This window comes from Channa argus, chromosome 8 (assembly GCF_033026475.1).
Source record: "Channa argus isolate prfri chromosome 8, Channa argus male v1.0, whole genome shotgun sequence".
NCBI classification, from domain to species: domain Eukaryota; kingdom Metazoa; phylum Chordata; class Actinopteri; order Anabantiformes; family Channidae; genus Channa; species Channa argus.
The window spans coordinates 25,857,321-25,879,479 of NC_090204.1; the positions used below are offsets into that span (position 1 = coordinate 25,857,321).

General features: G+C 41.2%; 1 protein-coding gene across 3 annotated transcripts in view; it reads right to left on the reverse strand.

The window, feature by feature from the left end:
- gmds (GDP-mannose 4,6-dehydratase) overlaps nt 1-22,159 on the reverse strand; it is a 165,626-nt gene that overhangs the window by 97,811 nt on the left and 45,656 nt on the right. For all 3 annotated transcript variants that reach the window (XM_067512265.1, XM_067512268.1, XM_067512266.1), the window contains exons 5-7: nt 12,679-12,871; nt 11,549-11,653; nt 2,566-2,693 (exon numbers count right to left, since the gene is read on the reverse strand). In XM_067512265.1, coding sequence (XP_067368366.1) covers nt 2,566-2,693; nt 11,549-11,653; nt 12,679-12,871 — 426 coding nt within the window. The remainder of the gene's footprint in view (nt 1-2,565; nt 2,694-11,548; nt 11,654-12,678; nt 12,872-22,159) is intronic.

Genomic DNA, 22,159 nt, shown 5'->3' on the forward strand with positions numbered 1-22,159 from the left:
AAGCAGCTCCAGGTCTGTCTGCCTGCCTGGGACGGACACCCGATACCTGGCTGAGACGATGCCCAGCCGGACGTACACTTTCAGACGTCGTTAGAGCAGACACACAGCACAGCCCTCCTGCCACACGCAATCCATCCACAGCCAATTACAAGCAATTTCCCTGTCGTGGGTGGGGTGATTGGAGGGAGAGACAGAGGGAGGAAAAGCAGTTGTCAGCCTAAACACATGGTTCTGTTTACACTTTTCCAGTTGTTTGGTTTTGCCATGGCAACGCACTGCTGACACTGGCTGGATGAATATCTCAAAGTGGGGCAGAGAGAAATTGAGGGCTGGGGGGGTTGCAGTGACAGTCGGTGCTTTGATGGTCTGCAGGGCAGGGTGAATTTTCATTAGGAGAGATGGTTAATTGATGCATAATGTACAAACATTGAACAAACACACACCTTGATGTAACCACCTCTCCTCTACCTAGGTTCTCCTCACCACCTCAGGCTTCTGTTTGGCTTCCCAAAACTAGACACACATGTCAAGAAGGTGCCTGATTCACCAAATGCAGAATGTCACCGTTTCCCACAGGAAACCTGGAGCATCTCAAGCCAGAGTGCTATGGACAGGCGAGTGCACAAATCCAGCAGTGCCAGGGTTGCACAAATTACACGTACGTACAGCTAATGTAAATGCAGCTGGTTAGTCAGAAAAAAACAACAACACAGGATTAAGAAAACTGCTGATGGTGACGCAGCAACTAGCTTTTTCTAAAGAATAAGAATCATTGCCACAGGTTAAGTTTAGACCAATGCTTGCTGGTAATCAGTTTAAATATTTGTCAGTACTTGTATGGGTAATTGATGTAAATACTACAGTAGCCATGAGCCTTCAGCACAAATCCAAAACAATTACAAAAAAAAAAAAGCATAATATTTTAGCTGTACCTTTTAATTTAATTTAGTCAATCGAGGACCACAAATTGAAATATTTAATGTGAAACTAGAATCACAAATGATTTAGTCCAAATGTTTTTCATCAAAAAAGTTGTTGGCTGGTTTTATTTCAGGAAAAGGACCATTTTTCCAGTGAATTACAAAAAACTAGTACGTGCACATGGGGTTTGTTAATGCTGGGGAATGCACATACACTGAAAACTCGACACTCAAAGTGAGTTTTACTATAAGGTTGACTAGTTGCTCGTCATGTGATTTCAGCGTTGCTACCATAAGAGAAGAGGGCACGTGAGGACCTTGGCAGTTTGAAAAACATTCCAGTAACAATGACACAAACATTACTGTAGCCTGCAAACATCACTGCGCCCTGCGCTGACAGACGAGAGAACAATAATTCACTAATTTACTTTTACTTTTGAGGTGTGTGAAGAAGGTAGTCAAGAAAACCTGACATTGATATACCTACACGGAGTGTTGCACAGCACTCGTCATTTGTGCATTTTCTTATAACCTTTTTCTTCTTTTTTTTATTGTTCTCTCATCTTGATGACAATAAACTGTCAACTCTTCTTGCCTACTAATGAAACTCTGTATGTGTTGTGCTGGTTGTATTTACACCACTAACCTACAACCACCACAGCTAACACACACCTCGCATCAACCCTATTATGTATACACATTCTCGTACTTTGATGGATGTGAATATGTTTAGTGTGACAGTAAAACTAAGTTGTTTTCAAAGACAATAAACCTTTGTGTTTCCATTATACCAGTACTAACTGAAGTCACACTTCCTACCACAGAAGGAAAAACCCAGTATTGCTACAGTCGGATGTGACTGATGCTCTGCTGACACCAATGACTCCTCTGCATCTCGTCTTAACAGGACAAATCACCATTGTAGTTAAAGTGAGCTTCAGCAGTGTAAACTCTCCACCCGCCACGCCATCTCAAAGAGCGCCACCTCTGCCACCATCACCTTCTAATAATAACACTGTGCGCTGTCAGGGGTCTGCTGTCAGACATGGCAACCCATTGAGTCTTTTATGTTTGAAGCCACACATACATTCCAACCTTAACCTATAACATACTTTGACACATAGGAATGTGTGCTTCCTTACACACAAATGTACTGGGGGAAAAACACTGAGCTCCGCCTGCTCCTGGACAAGAGGACTCCACTATTCGTTTTATCTCCCCAGTCTTTTCTTTGCCTGCTGCTGGCACCATCACATTAACACAAACACTGTATTTCTGTCATCGTCCCCAGGACACGCCGTTCCCTTAATATTTCTCTTTCTTCTGCGGGTGTTCAGGGAATAGTGATGGGGGCATGAATGGATCTGGGACATGGGTGAATTGTGGGAAACCAGAGTGCAGTTTGTGGCCTCACAGCATGCAAACTCTCACTCTCCCCCTTCTTTCTCTATCTCCGTTTCTTTTTTGGCAGAGAATCATAGAAGGCTTCATGCAGATCACATATTGTGGCCTGAAATGATCTGGAAAAACATGCCCTGTTAATGCTATGTGCACATCTGAACCCTGTTCAACTCTGAGACAGTGCACGCACAGTTTATGTGTATTTCTCTGAGCTGGTGTGTGGTTTTGGTTGTGTATGTTTTACCTCCACGTAGTCTTTGGCATGGCCCCAGTCCCTCTTGGAGTCCAGGTTGCCCAGGCTGAAGCTTTCCAGTTGGCCCAGGTGAATCTTTGCCACAGACCGGCTAATCTTACGTGTCACAAAGTTTGAACCTGAGAACATACATTAGAAATTCTTGATTGGCAGGTACTGAATTCAATTACAGTTTACACAGGTAAATGTTAAAAAGGTTTGTTGTGTCCAACACACAGACACAGACAGAAACACACACAAACACGTACAAGGACGGCCTTCCAAAACCCTAATAGTTCTCAAAAAAGTCCACCAAAAAGCCACCCTGAGTAAAATCAATTCATTACCACCTCAGATTACAGCCACTAGATCCTTTTAAATACTTCTCTCTCATTTTACCCTCTAATTCAATGTTTCAGTGTCGAATCTGGGCCAGAAGCCAAGACAAATCTCATAGCATCAGTCCATCAACAGCAAAAAAATAAAAGGTTTCACAGAGAAATGACAACCAAACAGGACCACCCTGGCTCTGCTGGTGCACTGTCCAGTCCAGAATCACCGCATTAACAGCCATTACATCTGCCAAATCGCCCAGCGGTGCTCCTCATTCCAAACAGACACTTGTGGCGATATTATCTGTGGAAAAACAAATGAGCTCCTAATGACTATTTCTGTGATGCTCGCAGGGTTAGAGAAGTTTTTGGGTGTGTTGGCGGGACACTGAGGGCCAGTATCGTGTTCTCTGCTCCTGCTGCGAGGGGAAAGATGCCACAGAGAATATGAGAATAAATGTTCAAACCCTCCAACCCAAACACTGCATTATACTTATGGAAATGAACACTAAATATAGGGTGTCATATCTAAAAATGCCACCATCTTAGTTGAAAGAGCCTATTAGAGATAGTGTTCAAATGCCAAAATGGCAGACGTGAAAATGTCATTACAAAGGAACGTTCGAAGCTTGCATCGAAAAGTTGGCTATTTTTAGTTCACACAACATCTCCACTGTACATAAATCTCCCACAACCTTGCACGAACCTTTAAAAGACCTCTTAAGAGCTCATATATGCTTCTTTTTCTGGAGTCCTCATGCTTCAAATAAATGTCGCCATTTAGCTCTTTGCCCATCCTGGCCATAATAGAGTTGCTCTGTCTTGACACTGTATCGCTGCTGCCCTGACATGGAGCAGAGCCTCCATTTAGACACAGGAAAATCCCATGAACCTAATCATGCGAATGCACCAAATTTGTAGTAATTATTTCATAGGAAAGCGACAGTCCTGGGCAGGCTGAGCAAAAACAGACCAGCAAAGTTTAGACATGCTTATTTGAGAAAATACAGTATGTTGTATGTTGGCAGCAGGTCACATGGCCACAATGTCAAAGCTGCTGTGTTGCCATGCTTTTAATAAAGTTGAAATGAGACGCAACTTTTACAAATATAAAAACAAAAATCTGAACCTGACCATTGACCTCCAGACATTGTTTGTTCTCCGTTGTCTCAATCGATATTATCGACACACCTTTTAGGAAATGGCATGTGTGAACAGGATGAGGATAAACTGTTGATGGAAACCCCCTCCAATATCAGAGCTGCCCTGCTTTAACAAGACCGTTCCATTTGGCCCCAGGGCCATTCTCTAACCTAGCAGGTCATCTGTTTTGTTAAGCTAACTGTAGTCAAATTAAGTCTGGCACATATGAATCCAGGATTCTGAGCTTTGCTTTTATCCATATTAGGGTCGTATTCTACCATATATACCAACTAACATATGAATATCTTTGTTATGCCATTCATCTATTGCTGAAACAATTGAAACATAATGTTCAACCATATTCAAGGGGAATTCCACCAATTTTACATATGAACACCAATTACCTAGTCACTCAGTGTGTGTAATATCTTCTGTGGCTCTCAATGTACTGACATGATGGGCCTATGCAATATAACAGGGATTATCTCAGCTTTGGCTTTTTTATAACAACATGTATTCCAAACAGGGACCTAAGACTTTAAAAGACACACTTTCTTTAACTTTAAGAAGGAAGGGTGCAATTAAAATATGAAATGGGATTTTGGCCCATTTCAGCAAGCAAAAGTAAGGGAATGTTGGCATCTGCTGCTTGATTTTGAACATGTATTTGAGCTAAACATAATAAAAGGGACCTTTGTTCGTTTATCTTACCTTTATTTAGGAAAGATAGAGTGAGAAACCAAGAGAAAAAAACGTGCATGCCATGGCATGCAATAAAGGGCCTGGAATCAAACCAGAGATGTTGTAGTCAAATTTCATAGTATCTGAGGGGCTTTTTCAAAAAACAAATCACATACTAATTGCACAGTAATTGCAATTTAATTAGTTGTAGCTTTCGCTATATTGTACTATAAGTTAGTAATGGTTGAGAGGAAGCAAGGTAACAAAAGTCCAAATTGGTAACTGCAGTAAATTGGGTTTGATTTGATTCCACATCCAAGACAAATTTAAGATTGCAGGTTAAACTTAGGTTGTCAAAACTCTGCAGAGCAGAGCTGGTTCTTAAAAAGGTGGTAGAGAAATACAGTCTAGTGCAGTACCCCAAATCAGTAATAAAATTCATTATTTCCCCCAAACACACCTGTAGTCTTCTTGTAAAGCTAACACCTCTATTTGGAGTGGCTCTCCTCCTTGCCTTCTCTAATTGGTGCGGCGTGGACTAGAGCGTGGGCCTAATGGACCGGCCCACCTGGCTGTGGACAAAGCCTGCTCTGTTACTGGCCGGGTGTTAATGTGTTTCCTTTACTGGCAGCAGCACCGCAGCACAGCCAGGAGGAGGGGGTGTAGGCAGGCGAGGGGAGCCGGGGGGGCTAAAAGGTGGTTTCAAGCCCAAATGGGGCAGCAGTGGCCGTTTAACCTTGCCCGTGGCCCGGTGGAAAGTCTAATAAAACCATGGGCCGTGAAAACTGAGCAGACAGGCAAAGCAAATGCCAGAAACTGACACTCACTCTCTTTCTGTCTTATTCTCACTTAACCATTTCTTCTATTTTTTTTTTCCATCATTCCTTTTCATTTTTTGGCTCAGAGAAGCAACAGGAAAAACGTAAAACACGGGCCTCGTTGGCACAGCTGGGCTGACGTTTGGAAACGAAAAAGGAGGGGAAGGGGGATGAGGAGAAATGTGCGGCGATGTCTCCCATCCAGAGCCAGGCCATGTGGGCTCAGACAGGATGGTGACTGGATCTGTCGGCCAGGGGCTCAAGTCTGGGGGAGTCAGGGAGGAGACTGTGGCTTTGAGGGGATTTTGGCTCGAGTGGCTCTGGTTGCTCAACAGATTGTGTTGTTACGTGCTGCTAAAGAAAGGTGACTTATGAAGTCTACCTTCAAATTGTGCGACAGCCCAGCTCTAACACACTAAAGATGTCTGACTTACATTAATTTATATATTGCTGTGTGTTTGCTGACTGAGATTCAACCACAGTGTGATTTCTACGAATCAATCTTCTGTAAAATTTATGTTGAAGATATAATGTGTGGTCACAACTTATCTGAAAGGGGCATTAGCTCTGGAAAACTGGAAACTTAAGTAAGTAGTAAGTAAAGTAATTTCAGGTCTTCAAGTCAAACATTTATCAAGTTGATCTTTAATGTTGTATTTGCACAGGTAAAACTATTTCCTTCCCAAACCAAGTTTCCTCTCCCAACTTTAGATCTGCTGTATGTTTTTCATCATCAATTTAATCTTGCTAATTTATTAGTAAGTTCTCCCTTCCTAATAAAAATGTGGAATGACCAATTCCAAAAATAGGGCTGCTTACATATTGAAAAAAGCAGATGAAGAGTCAAGGATTTTCCAGATATTTGACAGTTGAGAATTTCTGTCGCAAGCTTGTCTATACTGGCAACATTATAAGGGTGGTAAAGAGAGAATAGCCCAGACATACTTTTGATTGCCACATGGTTGCCATGGAAACACTCAGATTGCCTCAACACAAAGTTTACACACCTGTTATGGAATTCAACCAGAACTGCAAAGCCCCTAATCCTACTCTGTCTTTGAGCAATGGCCTAGGGAGTAAAAGGCTTTGTGGTAGTTTTGAAGTGAAAAATACAAACCTTAATTTTAATCTTTACTCCCACGAGTTGCAGGATTTACATCGACTCTGTAGCTCTTTTATTAATAATAAATAATAATGCATTTTAGGTAGTGCTTTTTGAAGACTCAAAGATACCTAACAAAATAAAACAACACTAACATGAAAAAAGGAAATTTTTTACCTCAAAATAGACACACACCGATCTGAATTATTTGCATTGGGTAACGATCAAAGTACCCAATCCACAGGGGCACCAATTTATTCTGCAGAGGGAATCTTCCCGTGGTCAGGGGCTAGCCAAATTCCACCCAGGCCAAAAATGTGTTAGTGTCTGCCATCATCATTATTGCACAATTGACATTCAGACTAATCTCTAGAACCTTGACAAAGAGAGAATTTACAGTTCCATCCAAGATAGGTCATGCACTCAGCTCCGCCAACACAGCGTCTATTCACACCTGACAGACTGCTGCGCTTTTTCTGGGCTGACTCAACTGACAGGGAGGGAGCAGAGCGAAAGAAATGTGATGTGAGGAGGATTGGAATGGGGTTTCAACAATCAAAGACAGAAATTCACTTTTTTTTAAAGTGGAAGAAAATGGATAGATGGCACAGGTTGTGCAAAGTTGTCAGAAAAGAAAGGAAGAGCGTGGAGAGAAGTAGGTGATACATGTTTGTCTTAAACTTGAAAAATGACTACACCACCTCCAAACTGCAGACTCAAGTTTTCAGTACTCTAGTGTAGAAAACAAAGATGTTATTGTATCTGGCAGAATTCCAAACTTTGACCAACTCAAAATACTGCAAAGAGACATCTTGAGGTTCAGCTGCCCTCCTGCACAGCTCTGGCAAAGGGTTGAGAGATGCAGCACTGCAGCACAAAGTGAGCACCCCTTCAACAAGTAAGTTGGTTACTATGGTGATTAGATACAACAATCATATCTGGAAACAGGACTGGAGATTAACACGTGACATGGCTGAAGCAAAGGTAGGGTGAGGCAAAGGGAAGCTCCTTTGGAGCATGTGACACAAGCTGCTGGAAGATGTAGAGGGAGGAGAGGTCAGAGGACTCAGTCACCATTCTTGCTTTTAGGCATCAGACTCAACAGGTTCAGCTGACGTTTATGCTACTCGTATTTAGCCATTTCTCATCATAACCCAACAAACCAAACCTCAAACAACCAAACCTGGTCCCTTTCATGTTCAGTCTAATGAGATATGGCCAAATTTCCTCAATGCTCTCTGACCGAATCAATCCTGTCTGAAGATTTCCTTTGAAAATAACCTCTCCACTATATGGAAACATATCTTCTTACAAATCTATCATGCAATCTGACCTTTTGGGCTCAACCTCAACATAAGCAGAAAGATGAAGCCGAGGCATGTAGAGACAGAGTCTGTATGTGTGCGTTTGAAGAGACAGCACTGATTTTGGAAGTGCTATTCTAACTTCCCCAGTGTTAACTAGTCTTCTGTACCAGCATAACAGTATATTATTCTACACTGCCAGGCGTGAACCACAGACTTCTCAGGGTGGAGAGATGGATGGGATGTGCCCAAACAAACCAGGGGATTAGCCGTCAACTGGAGCTGGTCAGCAACAACAACGCTCCATATGCACACAAAATATATTACTCTGCTGATTTACTACAGAGCCTTGGATCAATATTCTGCTAATAACTATAAATAAAAGTTGGAACTTTAAAGTGCCGTATATTTTTTGAATATGATGACCAAATAAACATATGAGCCAGTTATTTGCACAGGTTTCACTTCTGATCACTCTTGCCAAGAGAGATTGGAGTGCTGCACTGTATCAAATGTCACGGTAATATAGAGCCTATTTAGCACCACTGCAAAAGCTAATCCCCTTTTTCGCTGTTAGCGTGAGGGTTGTTTGTTACGGCTAACAGCTAAGCCAACCAAAAAAAAGCTAGCTGCTGTGTGAACCGGCTGACAGATGCAGTTTTCTGTTTGCTTTGCTTCATGCTGGATTTCCATTGAGTTATTTGTCCTTCCCGGCTGTCCGATGATGACGTTTTACTGCAGAGCACTGAAGATCAGCTATTTATTGGTTGAATGATCAGGTGTTTATGAGAATGGTAAGAGAAACTAGAAGTACATTCCTGCTGGGATTAAGTCATCCTGGCTTCAGTAGGGAATGGCTCACAGTTAAATTCTAAAGTGAAACAATAAGTCTGAAGGAAACTAAGGTTAAGGATCACTCTTCTCTCTTTAGCCATTCCCAGAAGCCTTCAGACGGTCTTGTGTCACACACGGCTCATAGTACCATGGAGATGATTGGTCACTTGTGGGTCACTTTGGCAGATGCCATGAACAAAACTAAATAAGTTTGTTGTTAAAAGGGAAAGCTAACTCATAAAGACAAAAATCTTTTTGATTCTCAAACACAGACACACACATCCACTGGCATCCTGGGACAGTGAGCTCATAGCTTTTCCTGGGTGTGGAAGGGAGGTGGATGAGTGCTGATGCCAAGGCCACTGACTTCCTCCCTCATTAGTGACCAATTATCCAGAAGTTAAAGTGGCATGTTAGGTAGAGGAGGAGCAGAACACAGGTAATGAATAACTCTTTATCTGTAGCATGTGTTAACACACATAGGGACAGTGTTGAAAATGCTGAACAGAGAGGTTCAGGGTGCGCCTCAAAACAACAAGGTGATGAAAGTGTGTCTGGCTCTGGTGATCTGGGGGATGTTTCATTAGCTCCTTTTGTGATGTCATTGTTTTTTATGTTTTGGTGGGCCAACTTTCTGTCCTTTTGTATAGTCACTTCACCACAGCCCACTATGTTTTCTCTTTTTTGATCTGAGTCTACAGTTTCCACTGTCCCACAATACAGCAGATAACTTTAAAATTAATTCCAGCTCAACAATTGATACTTTTATATGCATGTTGGCAATTTATGCAAGTATGGTTCATATTACAAAATTTGTAGTATGCAGCACTAGGATTGGATGCAATCAATACAAACAGCAGTATAAATATGTAAAAATGCTGAAAATCTCTGTACACTAACATGTAACACCACAGTAGTTACTCATCACATAGTGGGATTTATAGTACAACTTCACATGGAAAAATATGCCATGGGGGAGTTTTGCAGCTCAAAGCACCAACTCCTCCCCTTTAAACCCCACCCTTGTGTGAAGGCGTGCATAGCCAAACACCCCCTCAATGTGGCAGCAGCAGGGTCATGGCAGGCCCTGGGGGCCTGGGTAAACACTGGTCAATCCAGCCAACACAAGCACCACATTGGGTTGTGCAAGGCAGTCGTGGGACATCTGGTCACATCACAGGGCAGCGTTCCTGTATTATGAGCAACAACAGTCATAACTCTGAGAATAGAGTGGCAGGAGTAAACCCGATGGCCAGCTGGAGAAATGCTGACTGTGGAGAAAGGAGGAGGAATACATGAAATGAGGCAAGAGAGAGGAAGAAACGGGAAAGAGTACGTGTGGCAAGAATGGAAAGACAGAAGCAGAGTCAGAGAGATCATAAAAATATGGTGGAGTAATTACGATCTTTTATTGTACTGTATAAGGGTCACTCAAGCAGCCACTATTTTTTTAAGAACATAAGAATATTTATAGTATACGTCAGGCAACAAAATGCAACGTCTTAATAACCAATAATTAAAATTGCTGTAGATCGAGGAGTGTCACTGTTTTTATTCTCAGCATCTCTGCATAATGCATCATTTCTAGCTTACCCATGTCAACTAGTTCTCCAGTGTGAGACCGATGTGCCGCCCACTCTATATTTACCGAACTTGCTGTAAACTACACCAGTTCCCACACCTTTCTATCTAGGGTAACCCATCAGGGTTTACTGGCTGACCTCTGACCCTGGCTGGGGTCGTGGCTAGGGCCTTCATTAGGGGATAAATCATAAACACCTGACCAGCTGACCTGGGCAGAGCACTAAGGCTGCAGTCATGTGGTATTCATTTTGGGTCACAGTGGTGTGTAAATCAGGTTAAACCATCGCCTGCGACCCTCAGGGCTCAGAGCACATATTAAAAATGTGACCACAACCCACTCACTATGTGTGAGACTATGTGTGAAATAGTTATGAGAAACTTGGCTCCACCAGTCAATGATTATAATGTTATATAGGGCATGTAATTGAATACTTTTGCACCATCCAACAATGGCTTACCTTTGGTTTTACTGGATTTTTGAGGCGGCAGTTTTGCCTGTTGTTCAGTCTGAGTGATGTCAAGATTTCTTTTCACTTTAAAATTCACAAAAAACATGATGTATGATATAATAATCCCTAGTTGGCAACAATGTTATTTAATAGGTCACTTGATAACATCCATTGCAGTTACAGTAATTATTTGACTTTGTTTGAGTGTTGGTAGAGTGGTTAGGGCTGCCACCTCACAGCTAAACTCCTGTTTCCTCCCACAGTCCAAAGTCATGCATGTTGAGTTAATTGGTGACTCTAAAAGTGTTAGTGGTTGTGTCTGTGTTGGCCCTGAGACAGACTGGAGACCTGTCCGGGGTGGACCCTGCCTCTCACCCAATGACAGTTGGGATATTCTCCATCCCCCCCACGACCCTACAAGTGGTTACAGATAATAGATGTATGAATGTAGTATTACATCACCAGATTGGTGGTTTCTTAACATAATGTTACTTTCTACCCTTTCTAGGTTTATAATTTACAGTCAGGTGTATAAATATTGGAACAATAATAAATTGTTCTGTATTTAGCTTCTCGACACCACTACAGTGAATTTGAAATAAAAGGCTTAAGATGTGAACAAGTCAAAACTTTCAGCTTTAATCAAGGGGTTTGACTAAAGTATAAGTATATAGTAAAGCATTCAGGAATTAAAGCTTTTTTTATACACACACCCCCATGCAGAATGCATATCTTATGTTGCACTCACCTCTCCTCGGGCTCTCGTGGTTGAAGAGGATCCCATTGACAGCAAACATGTTGTAGGCCTCTCTAAAATTCACCACAATCCAGTAGGCGTAGAGCTTAGCAGCACCTAGAATGAGGACAGAGAAACACATGAAAGGGGAGACAGAAACATATCAGTCCTACACAAAGCCCTACAGTCTTTTTAAATCCATAATCCATGCACCATAACTATGCACACTTTGTGCTGATATTATCATTGTTCAAGCCTTCCGAGTGACAGTCAAAGTTGAGTGAAAAACACCCATCTTCTCTCCTCATAGCCACAGAAAGACCATAAAAGACAGATCGATTCAATGTTGTAACTACACTATATGGGATAGTTAAGCACAGTGGTCCTGCAGATCATATTTCACCATCAGGAATGGAACCACAGACTCCTGCTGATTGACCAAAAGCAGGCTTGTACGAAAAGTTCTACCCTCTTTTCCTAACACCATATTCCTCCTCCTCCTTCTCCGGTGATTAGGAGAATACCGGTGCGAGCACAGGGAGGCACCCATTAATTAGGCTCCAGGTCAGGATGTGCACTGAAGGTGAAAGGAGGTCGTCACGGCAACCTAACCTCCCCCTCCTACATCTAATTAATTGAGGAGCAGCCCTCGTCATGATGGTATGCGTCTCCCATGCAGCTTGAGACTGAGTGCTGACAGATGGGGAAAGTGTCAGTGAGGAGAGCATTTAGACAACAGAGAACATGAAACCTGATCACTCACACACGTGTACAGCCTGTGTGTGTTTGTGTGTCTGTTTAAGTGTGTGTGCGAATGTGCTGAAAATGAGTGCTGAGTGCTGTGGATATAAAGGTGTCTTTGTTCAAGTGAGAGCCACTCCAGTCCTCAGTCAGACGTTTGGCCTCGGGGTGTGTGGAGAGCTCAAAGGCTGCCTGAGAACTGAAGTCCTCCTCTATTCACTCTCTCTCACACACAGACACAAACACAGAGAAAAAGTGCTGCAGAGTTATCAAGCAATCTGTGTTTGTATGCCCTTACATGGCCATACACAACTGTCTGATAAATGGTGCGAGGATAAAAATGTTATGCAACCTGTGTTTCCATGTGTGTCTACAGCACATTACATTTTTATGAGTTTTACCATAAGGTGAGCGAGGGTAGAAGGGTGTAGTTTCCTTCTGAGGGATCTCCTGGACTTTGCCGTACAGCTCACTAGTGGAGGCCTGGTAGAATTTTACACTGTTGGTCAGACCACATGTTTTTATAGCATCCAGGAGACGTAGCGTACCCACGCCATCCACGTTTGCAGTGTACTCAGCCAACTCGAAGGAGATCTAGGAAAGCAGGAGAGAGAAAAGGAGAGCAAAATTATTAAGTGACCTTTATAGAAAAACCTCCTCTATTTTTCTATATTTTGTAAAGGACTATTTTAATATAACTAGAAAACAAACACTATTAGATAAAAGATGAGGACATTTTCAGTATTTTAAAAGCCAAAATAAAGATTTGGGACTAGGAAAAACATTTTCAGACGTAGTCCACCTTTTCATCTGGTAAAATAAGAGTTTGTAATACATTTGTACATATGTACATGTACATATTTGTATTTTGTAGACAAATACTTGAATTCTTGTTTCAGTGATTAACATCAATAGAGCTGTGAGGGTGGGGTCATACTTTCTTTTAAAAACATGTATGCATAGACAACAGCTGCATAACTTTTCACACACTTTCTTGCAAACGTTTTGCATACGTCTAAATGGCCCAAATATCCCTGGCTGAAATATACTGTACAAACATTTCCCACAAAGCCACCTAAACCTCCCCAGTAAGGGTTGGGAGTAGACATCCAGAACCTGATTAGAGAACGTACGGCTTCTGAGGCTCATCAGAACTGATAAGAGAAAACTCCACTCAAACTCAATACTCCAACTCCCAGAATGCTTTATTTCACTGATAAGGTCAGAGTGGCATGGGAGCGTCAGGGGGAAATTAACTTTAAATTAGAAATGGATGTGAGCGTGCACGATAACGAGAGTGTGAGACATGGTGTACTGGGTGGGGTGCGCTTGTCTGTGTGCCAGGTTAGCCTCAGGCTTCAAATCAGGCGTGACTGTTAAAGGCTGTGCTGGGTAGTGGTCACGACACCTGGAGCAGGAGGCATGAGCCACGTCTGTACCGAGGAAACACTTTGGCCCTTTAGTGCTTCCACACTAGCGCAGTACACACAGATAGATAAAGACCCCTTATTTAAACCTGGGACCCAGGAACACTGGGCCTCTATTTCACTCACAGTGTACACACACACACACACACACACACACACACACAGTAAGCAGATTTGATCAGGTTCAATTACACTGTTCAGCTTGGTGTAATTACCTGTGACGCTGCACTCATGCTTTTACTTTGCATTGTGGCATTTTCATTTACGTTTACATCTTTTACGAGAAAAAGCGAGGGAACACTTCACATACTGGAACACAGTGCAAGTTATATACACAAATGCGAGAGGTGGACACAGAAACACCAAGGTCTAGTGTACACAATAAAAGCATCACAACCTGCAGAATTAAATTTTCCCAAAGAGTTCAAAACATCTTTCTGACCTTCTTAAAGAAAACTGAAGATTATTAGTTCTCTAAAACTATTAATTTAACAAAGGATTGACATCCACCAAGAGTCAGATTTGACCCAATTGTGACAAAAGGCATCACAATGTGACAATGTGCAGAAACAATGTGCCACTGAAAGTCCTTCAGGCCCTAATAAAAAAAGACGGGGAAACAGGACAACAATGTGCGTTTCCTCCAAATACTGTATGGCACAGAATTTAACTAAATGGGAAGAAAATCTGCAAAACATCTGTACAAGAATGCAAATATCCAAACTAATAACTGTTTCAATGTTCACAGCTTTTATGCACATCAGGAGTCACTTTATTAAGATGATCACAGATTAGTTTGGTGGCGCTAATTCTCCAGTCGGGTACAACTACAGTATGAAACCTAAGAACTTGGAGGGGCAAATTTCTCAGCAGTTATGTTCAGTGAGTCTCACTCACAGGAGGCCTCATCAACATGCCTCTACATAAAGAGAGGTTTTTGAACATATTTCCAGCCAAAACAATATTGCAAAGATTTACACACTGTAGCTTTAACCACCTGTCAGTTTTGAATTTTTCCATTCAATTTTGCAAACCTAAAACTAGTATTAAGTTTTGCACGTCTGCTTGTTTTTCAAAGAACAGGCCTAATTTAGTATTTTTTAAAGATAAATTAGATTTACCATATGATAAACAATATAGAGATTTCTTTTGGGAAAACATGGTGTAACATAATAATGCAATTGCGCGAGGTTGTGGAGATCAGGAGTGGTGCAGCCATCAAAAACTGATAGTTCTCCTGTACTATACTCTAAAGCATGTATTAACAGTCGCCCCTTCTCTGATGCTGCATCCAATACCATGCTAACCTTCAGAGGTAGGCGTGTTTACAGCTGTTTTAAGATAACTGACAACAACAAAATTAAAGCATACCCTAAGCTCTGCTCTGCTAAAGTCTTAAGACCTAGTTGCTAACAGTCATTCTCATGTTTCTTGACATTATTTTAAACATGTTTAATATTTACAACTCCCATAGAGATCTACAGTAACTGCAGCTTTCCCTTAAAGAGTTATTTTAGCTTTATTTCCCTCTGTAGACTCAACAGTCCATGGTTTATCTCCAACGAGGATCTCACCTCAAATCTGTGCTTTGTTCTGTTTAGCGAAAGTTGCTCCATTTATAAAACCCTGATCACCACTATACTATCCATGCTAGCAAGATTTGCGGGTTTGAATGTCCACTGGTCACGTTTGTGCTCCTTTCAGATGGTCAGAGACAGTTGGTAGAAACTGTGTTTAGGTGTGAACCATTTCTGAAAGTCTTCAGTTGTGTCCCCACAACTGTTTGGACCAGCAGTATCTGCAAATGTCTCTCATCAGCTTAACTATGCAGTGGACTGATGAGTATTTTACTGTCCAGTAAATTGTGCTAGTAATCTGTATCTGCAAGTTTTCAAATGGAAGTACTCAGTCTGGGGAGAAGGGGTACCGGGACATCCCAGTGTTCTCTCAGGTCCAACTCAACTCCTCCTTTGGCGTGCAGCTCCTCCTCTTCTCCACCTTTTCCTTCCTTACACATTTCTCCTCCTGCTCTGTCAATGCTCACTCTCCCTGGACCTCATAAACCTGTCTGTGTGCAAGCCCATCCACACCACACACACACACAGACACACACACACTCACACTCACGGTATCAAAACCAGCTGAGAGGGGCAGAGTCCAGGATGTCTTGACAACTTAAATCAAACAAATTGCTTTAATGCCTCCATTCTCTGTCATTATGTAAGGCAGGGCCTGGGCCCTGACAGTTTAAAGGCCAGACATTTGTGTACACCAGTCTGTGTGTATATGTGGTGTGTATGTGTCTGATGGGGGTGGCTGCTGGGCCCCTTGGTCAACCTGGCAGACATTGTTCTGTTCTGGGAAGTCAGCCAGGCTCTGTCAGCATTGGGGGTCTGCCGCCAACCAAATATTCCAACCAAAAGCGATTTGTTTAAAAAGGTTCTAAATGTACAGGATATACGTGCTGCGTTTGGCGGTTTCATTTCTTTCCTGCTCACACAAGGCTTGTTGAAATGCATACTTGAATCTGGGGAATGTGACTCTGTATATGTGTGTTTGTGTAGGTATGTGTGTGCATTCTTATTGGCCTATACCAGAGTGTCAGTGTGTGTCTTGACAGATGTGTAAATATGCTACATTTATTCAGCCATGGCCTCTCTGCATACCTGCAGGGCCTACAATGCAGGATCATATGTAGCCACTGTGCTCTATATAAACATTAGAAGAATATAGTTTCACTCTGCAGAAAAAAACCCAACAAACAGGTCAATCAAAAAACTAATGTCAGTTTAAAATCAATAAATAAAAACAAAGCCATAATGGACACACAATCAAGTTATGTTTTCTGATTTTATCACAAAAACATAACTTGATCTGACGCATTATTCTTTAGTGATCAACACATTTTTTATGTAGCAGAAGCCAACATTTCTTAAGACGGATTAATGCTTCCTCCATAAAACCTATCACATACCACAATTATGACAGCATAGCAAACATGTGGAGCTAGTGTGTTCCTGTCTACTTTTAAAAGTCTGCAGTGTGCTAGCATCCTCATCATTGTTGATGATTGTACCAATGGTTGGAGAAAAACCTGACTGACCCAACCAGCTTCATCTTTGCTTATTCCAAAACACATGCACATGCTCTATACAAGTTTAAATGTAAAGCTACCAAACCACCTGCTTCCTTCTCCCTTAGTGCTGCTGAAGACTGACAAGCAGCAGCAACTACAGTGTTAGATCAGCAACGCAAACAAGAACGGGGCATGCGTGAGTACAAACACACTGACTGTTATGGTTGGGACAGTGTCAAACTCACATGCATATGAGTAATAGGCCATTCCTTGGTTTGACACATTTCCATTTAACAACATTCAGTGGCCAAATTAACACTTACTACTGAAACTGTATTTGTTATAAATCTGTTCATAAAACTACTGATTCAGCACCGGAGCAGCTAATCAGGAGGGTCTTGACTTAAACTGGGCCGCGGCTTGTGTCAAAAAAGGAAAAACCAAGAGAGACACAGAGAAGGGAAACAAGAGACGGATTGACCATTATTCAGGTAAGCTATTGAAAGTAGACTACAGTCTTTAGTTTTATTGTAGACAGTAGCACACATTTCAGTACTTCAGTAAAAGTAATTTTACCACATATCAAGTACGGATTACATGCTCTAAAATCTCTTTGAAGTCTGAAAGTAGGAGTAGGCCTGTAGCTGCTTTGTTGTTGCAGATCAAGACTACATTTTGAAAATCTACAGGAATACAGTCAATATATATACGGCGACTGTGGCGCAGGAAGGCAGAGCGGTTGTGCACCAATCTCACAGTTGTTGGTTCAATACCTGGCTCCTCCGGTCACATGTCGAAGTGTCCCTGAGCAAGACACTGAACCCCAACTTAGTTGTTTCCGGTGAGTGTTGGCCAGCTGCATAGCAGCTCCCCCCCCCGGTGTATGAGTGTGTGTGAATGGGTGAATAAGAAGCAGTGTAAAGCGCTTTGAGTGCCAATAGGTAGAAAAGCGCTATATAAGTGCAGAACATATGCAATAATCAGTCATTATGAAAACCTTTGAAATTTAATGCAATCCAATACAGAAGCTCTGCCATGAATTCTACTTTTACAATGTTATAATTTCTCAGTTTTTAGGTTTAAGGAAAGGTGATCATTCTACTCTTTGTTTATTATTGAGGACAAAGTGGATAGTTGAGTTGAGTGATAGTTGAGTGCATTATAAGAAAAAGTGGGTCTAATGTTATGGACACCTTCATTTTAAATAGTGTGGATTGAATTTCAGATGTGGTCATAATGTTATACTGGACCAGTATACTCTGTTATTAAATTGCAAAGATGAAATTCTTGTTGTTGGACAACTGCACATGGATGATGGCAAAATACAGGGGTTTCAGTGTCCTGTACAAGGACACTTCGACACGTCTCTGCACTGGTTTGGTGGGCTGGTCTGGATCAAAAATCACAGGCTTCTTACTTCTAAAAATCTTCTAAAAATCCCAGGATTTTCACTTCCCCTGAAATGCGTAGCATTTAATTTTGATGTTAGTCATTTGTGATACAATAAAATGGGGTTGTAATAAATTCTACTAACAAATTTAATTAATAATATTTTGTTGCTTTTGTCAGGTTTTGTTAATGACTTTTCACACAGTTTAGAAGCCCGGTAGAAATTGGGGAAGGTTGGATCAGGAAAGGCATCCAGCGTAAAAACTGTGCCAAGTGAACATGGGGACAATGATCCGCTGTGGCGACCCTGAACTCACAGGATAAGCCAAAAGGACAAAAAAAAATAACAACAACAAACAAACAAAAAAAAATTGTGAAGTGTGTGATCTGTACCACGTCACGTGAAAATTGATTTACCATACTGTTCATTACAAGCCTTACTTGGCTTTTTTCTGAACAGATAGCAACAGGAAATGAACACATTCTTTAAGTTAATTTGAGTTACCATTGTTTCATATTTTACAAATTTCTAAAATGAAACTACCATTTATTTTCCAATTTATGAAACATTTAATATCATGCAAGTTGTAACAAAATAATGCATAAACATAATTTTTTGAAATTGGTATCCATAACAATGATGCTTTCCCACCGTAAAAGCACATCAATGATCTCTGTGGCAAACTCACACCTCAAATTCCACAGAAATGACAGGAGAAACTATTGAAAGCAGCTGGACTTCCCCTCGGGGAGCGTCACTCTCTCCTTATTGTGGACTACGTTCAAACATGGCACATTCCTGCCAACCACAAACACCCAAATAAAGAAAGACTACCTGGAGGTGGAGGAGAGGGAGAGAGAGAAGGAGAACAGGTATGTAAGAAAAGAAAAGAGAGATAGAGAAGGAAGAGAATGTGTGTATTAGTGTGTGCATGAGTCAGGGAGGGGGTTTGCGGAGAAAAACCACAGTCAATTACACCTTTACTCATCACATTACAGGCCAACTGAAATTAGAGCAGTCGTGTGTTAACAGGGCAAAGACAAACCGGCTGAATTCCCTCCAGGAAGAGATGTTTAGACCCGACTTGGCAACACATCCAATGCCAGACAGATCAATTACTCCGCTTTCAACTCAACTACAGTGTCAATCATCTGCGTTAAGTAGCTGGGATACAGACCCAGCTTTACCCTGCAATTCTGCTCCTCTCACTATTTAATGAATGTTTTCCTTCATTAGTAATAAGAATTTGAGGACCATAGATGGACAGAGACGTTTTCATGTGTATGATAATAAACCTTTGTACTGGGCCTCAATGCGCATAAACTGGGAAAAGGTGTGTAGCATGATGTAACACAAACAAGATGCCTAGGGATTTAATTTCATAATTTGATATCAGACTAGAACAGCCTCCTTCCACCTACAGAGCATTGCTAAAATTAGAAGAGGATAAAGTTGAGATCACTTCAGAGAAACTGGCAACACTGATATAAATGACAGAACAAAATAAGTTTAAAACTTTCTACTACTGCAGTGGTGATTCCCCTTTATTTTTTATTCCCCTTAATTTCAAAGGAAATTTTGAATATGTGTTGTGTTTACTTTTGAAGATATGCACATCAAATGCTCCAAATTAATACAGAATAAGCATGGTCGCCATGATGCACATGCAAACACTAGTTAAAGGTTTATCCATGGCCCATGTTGGTCATTAGAATCCTCTAATAAGATTCTAATGACCAAGAACCAAAAGAATGAAAAAAATCCAGTATTGACTGTTATATGAATCTAACATCATCTTGATCTCCAGTCAGAAACATGTGCTGTAAGCACTCTGAAATAAAACCTTAACTCTTTTTTACCACAGTTTACAGTGAGCAAAATCATAACTCAGATAAAAGGTTAAGGTCACAAAAATCTTTTGAAGAAAAAGCAAATGTTGCCACGTTCCTGTTGGAAACAGAGCAAATTTAACACAAATTTGTTTTTCTAAGAGAGAAAACTGACAAAAAAACTGAGTTTTATTTGTCAGTTTTCTCTCTTGCAAAAGCACAACTGCAGAAAAAACAAAACAAAACGCCAGTCAATACACACAGTCAGTAGCCATTCCATTCCACCTTTGGAAATTCTGGGAAACACAAGTAGGCCTGCATTCTGAGATCGAAGTGGTACTGGGATGATATGGTGCTATGAGGTCTTTTATATATGATGGAGCTTGATCATTCAGAGGTTTATATGTAAGAAAGAGGGTTTTAAATTCTATTTTAGATTTAATGTGAAGCCAATGGAGAGAAGCTAGTGAAGGTGAAATATGATCTCTCTTGCTAGTTCCAGTCAGCACTCTTGCTGCAGCATTTTGGAATAATTGCAGGCTCTTTGGGGAGTTACTGGGGCATCCTGAAAGTAGGGAATTACAGTAGTCCGACAATAAATGCATGGACTAGTTTTTCAGGATCACTTTGAGACAGGATGCTCCTAATTTTGGCAATGTTCTGTAGGTGGAAGAAGGCTGTTCTAGATATTTGGCAAATCCTGGTCAAGGATAACTCCAATGTTCCTTGCAGTAGTACTGGAGGCCAGTATCCTGTTAACACATCTAGAGTAACAATATGATTGGACATCCTATTTCTGAGATTTATGGGCCCAAATACTATGACTTCAGTTTTGATTGAGTCAATAACTTCATTTCAAGTTCACGGTTTTCCGTGTTTTCATGAGCTGCTGTTACTGTGTGCAGGCCCACGCTAACAACCCACTCTTCAAACAGAGCTCCATCTCCATCATCATCTCGACCATCATTGCCGTGTTGTGATGACAGTGGAGCAGGAATCTCTCAACTTCCAGTTTTGTCTTGTTTGAAATGTGTCACTTAAGCCCATCTGTGCACACACACACACCTAAACACACACACACACACACACACACACACACACACACACACACACACACACCCATCATAGAAAAACAAGTCTTATTTTTTCCCCTCTCACTTTGCCAATTTGCTTTTCCCTGAGACACAGACAAAACAAAATTAAAACGTAGTGGTAGGGATGTAGAAAGTTTGACACGGGGAGTGAGAAAGAGACATGAAACTATGACGTCACATCATCGAACAGGAATGTCTGCTGGTTCTTTGAAGATTTTCTTGCTGGGAATCAAATGTTCTTTAACTTCAGGTTACACAACACCACCCTAACTACAGGTATGAAAGTCTGACGTGAGTCTTCACTAGGACTGTAGCCACTGCTTCAAAACACTGTTAGCATGTCAGTAATTCTTAAATAGCGTGCGCACACACACACACACACACACACACACACACAATATTTGTTTGAGAGCAATGTCCTTTGTGTTGTGGCTAAATCCAGATACAGTGACAGGTGGAAACAATAAGACTCTGCCTTTAATTACAGTGTGCACCATTAAGGAAATTGTAACCATTTATTAACTAAGCCTCTGTTCAATCTGAGCTCCCACAATAGCATCGCTTACATTGTCTACATGAGTTGTTAACTAGGTTAATTAAGGACATTAGTTTACATGACAACAGGAAATAAAATAGAAAAAGTATGTCTTCAAACACAAAGGCCTGAAAAAGAGCTGCATTCCACAGATGTTATTATGAGCCAGTGTAAGTGTCAACATTTACAACTGCGTGGAAACATTAAAACATGTGACCCAAACCCAGTAAAATTCACGTTCCCCATCCCTGTCCTGACTGTATCAAACCCCAGACAAGAATATAAACACTGGATGATTTTACTAAATATTCTGGCAAATAGACCGCTAGTAACTAAAGCACTTTATTCCGAGTTATTGATAGTAAAAATATAACTGGTCTATGACACAACATGAACTTGGTCAAGTATGAAAGTTGGGTACACTACATGTCCTCCACAACCTTACTTTCTGCGTCTCTAAATAAAAGGCACACTGTTACCAGTATCACTGGCAGTGGTAAGTAAATCTCAGAGATTCTGAGATGATGTTTC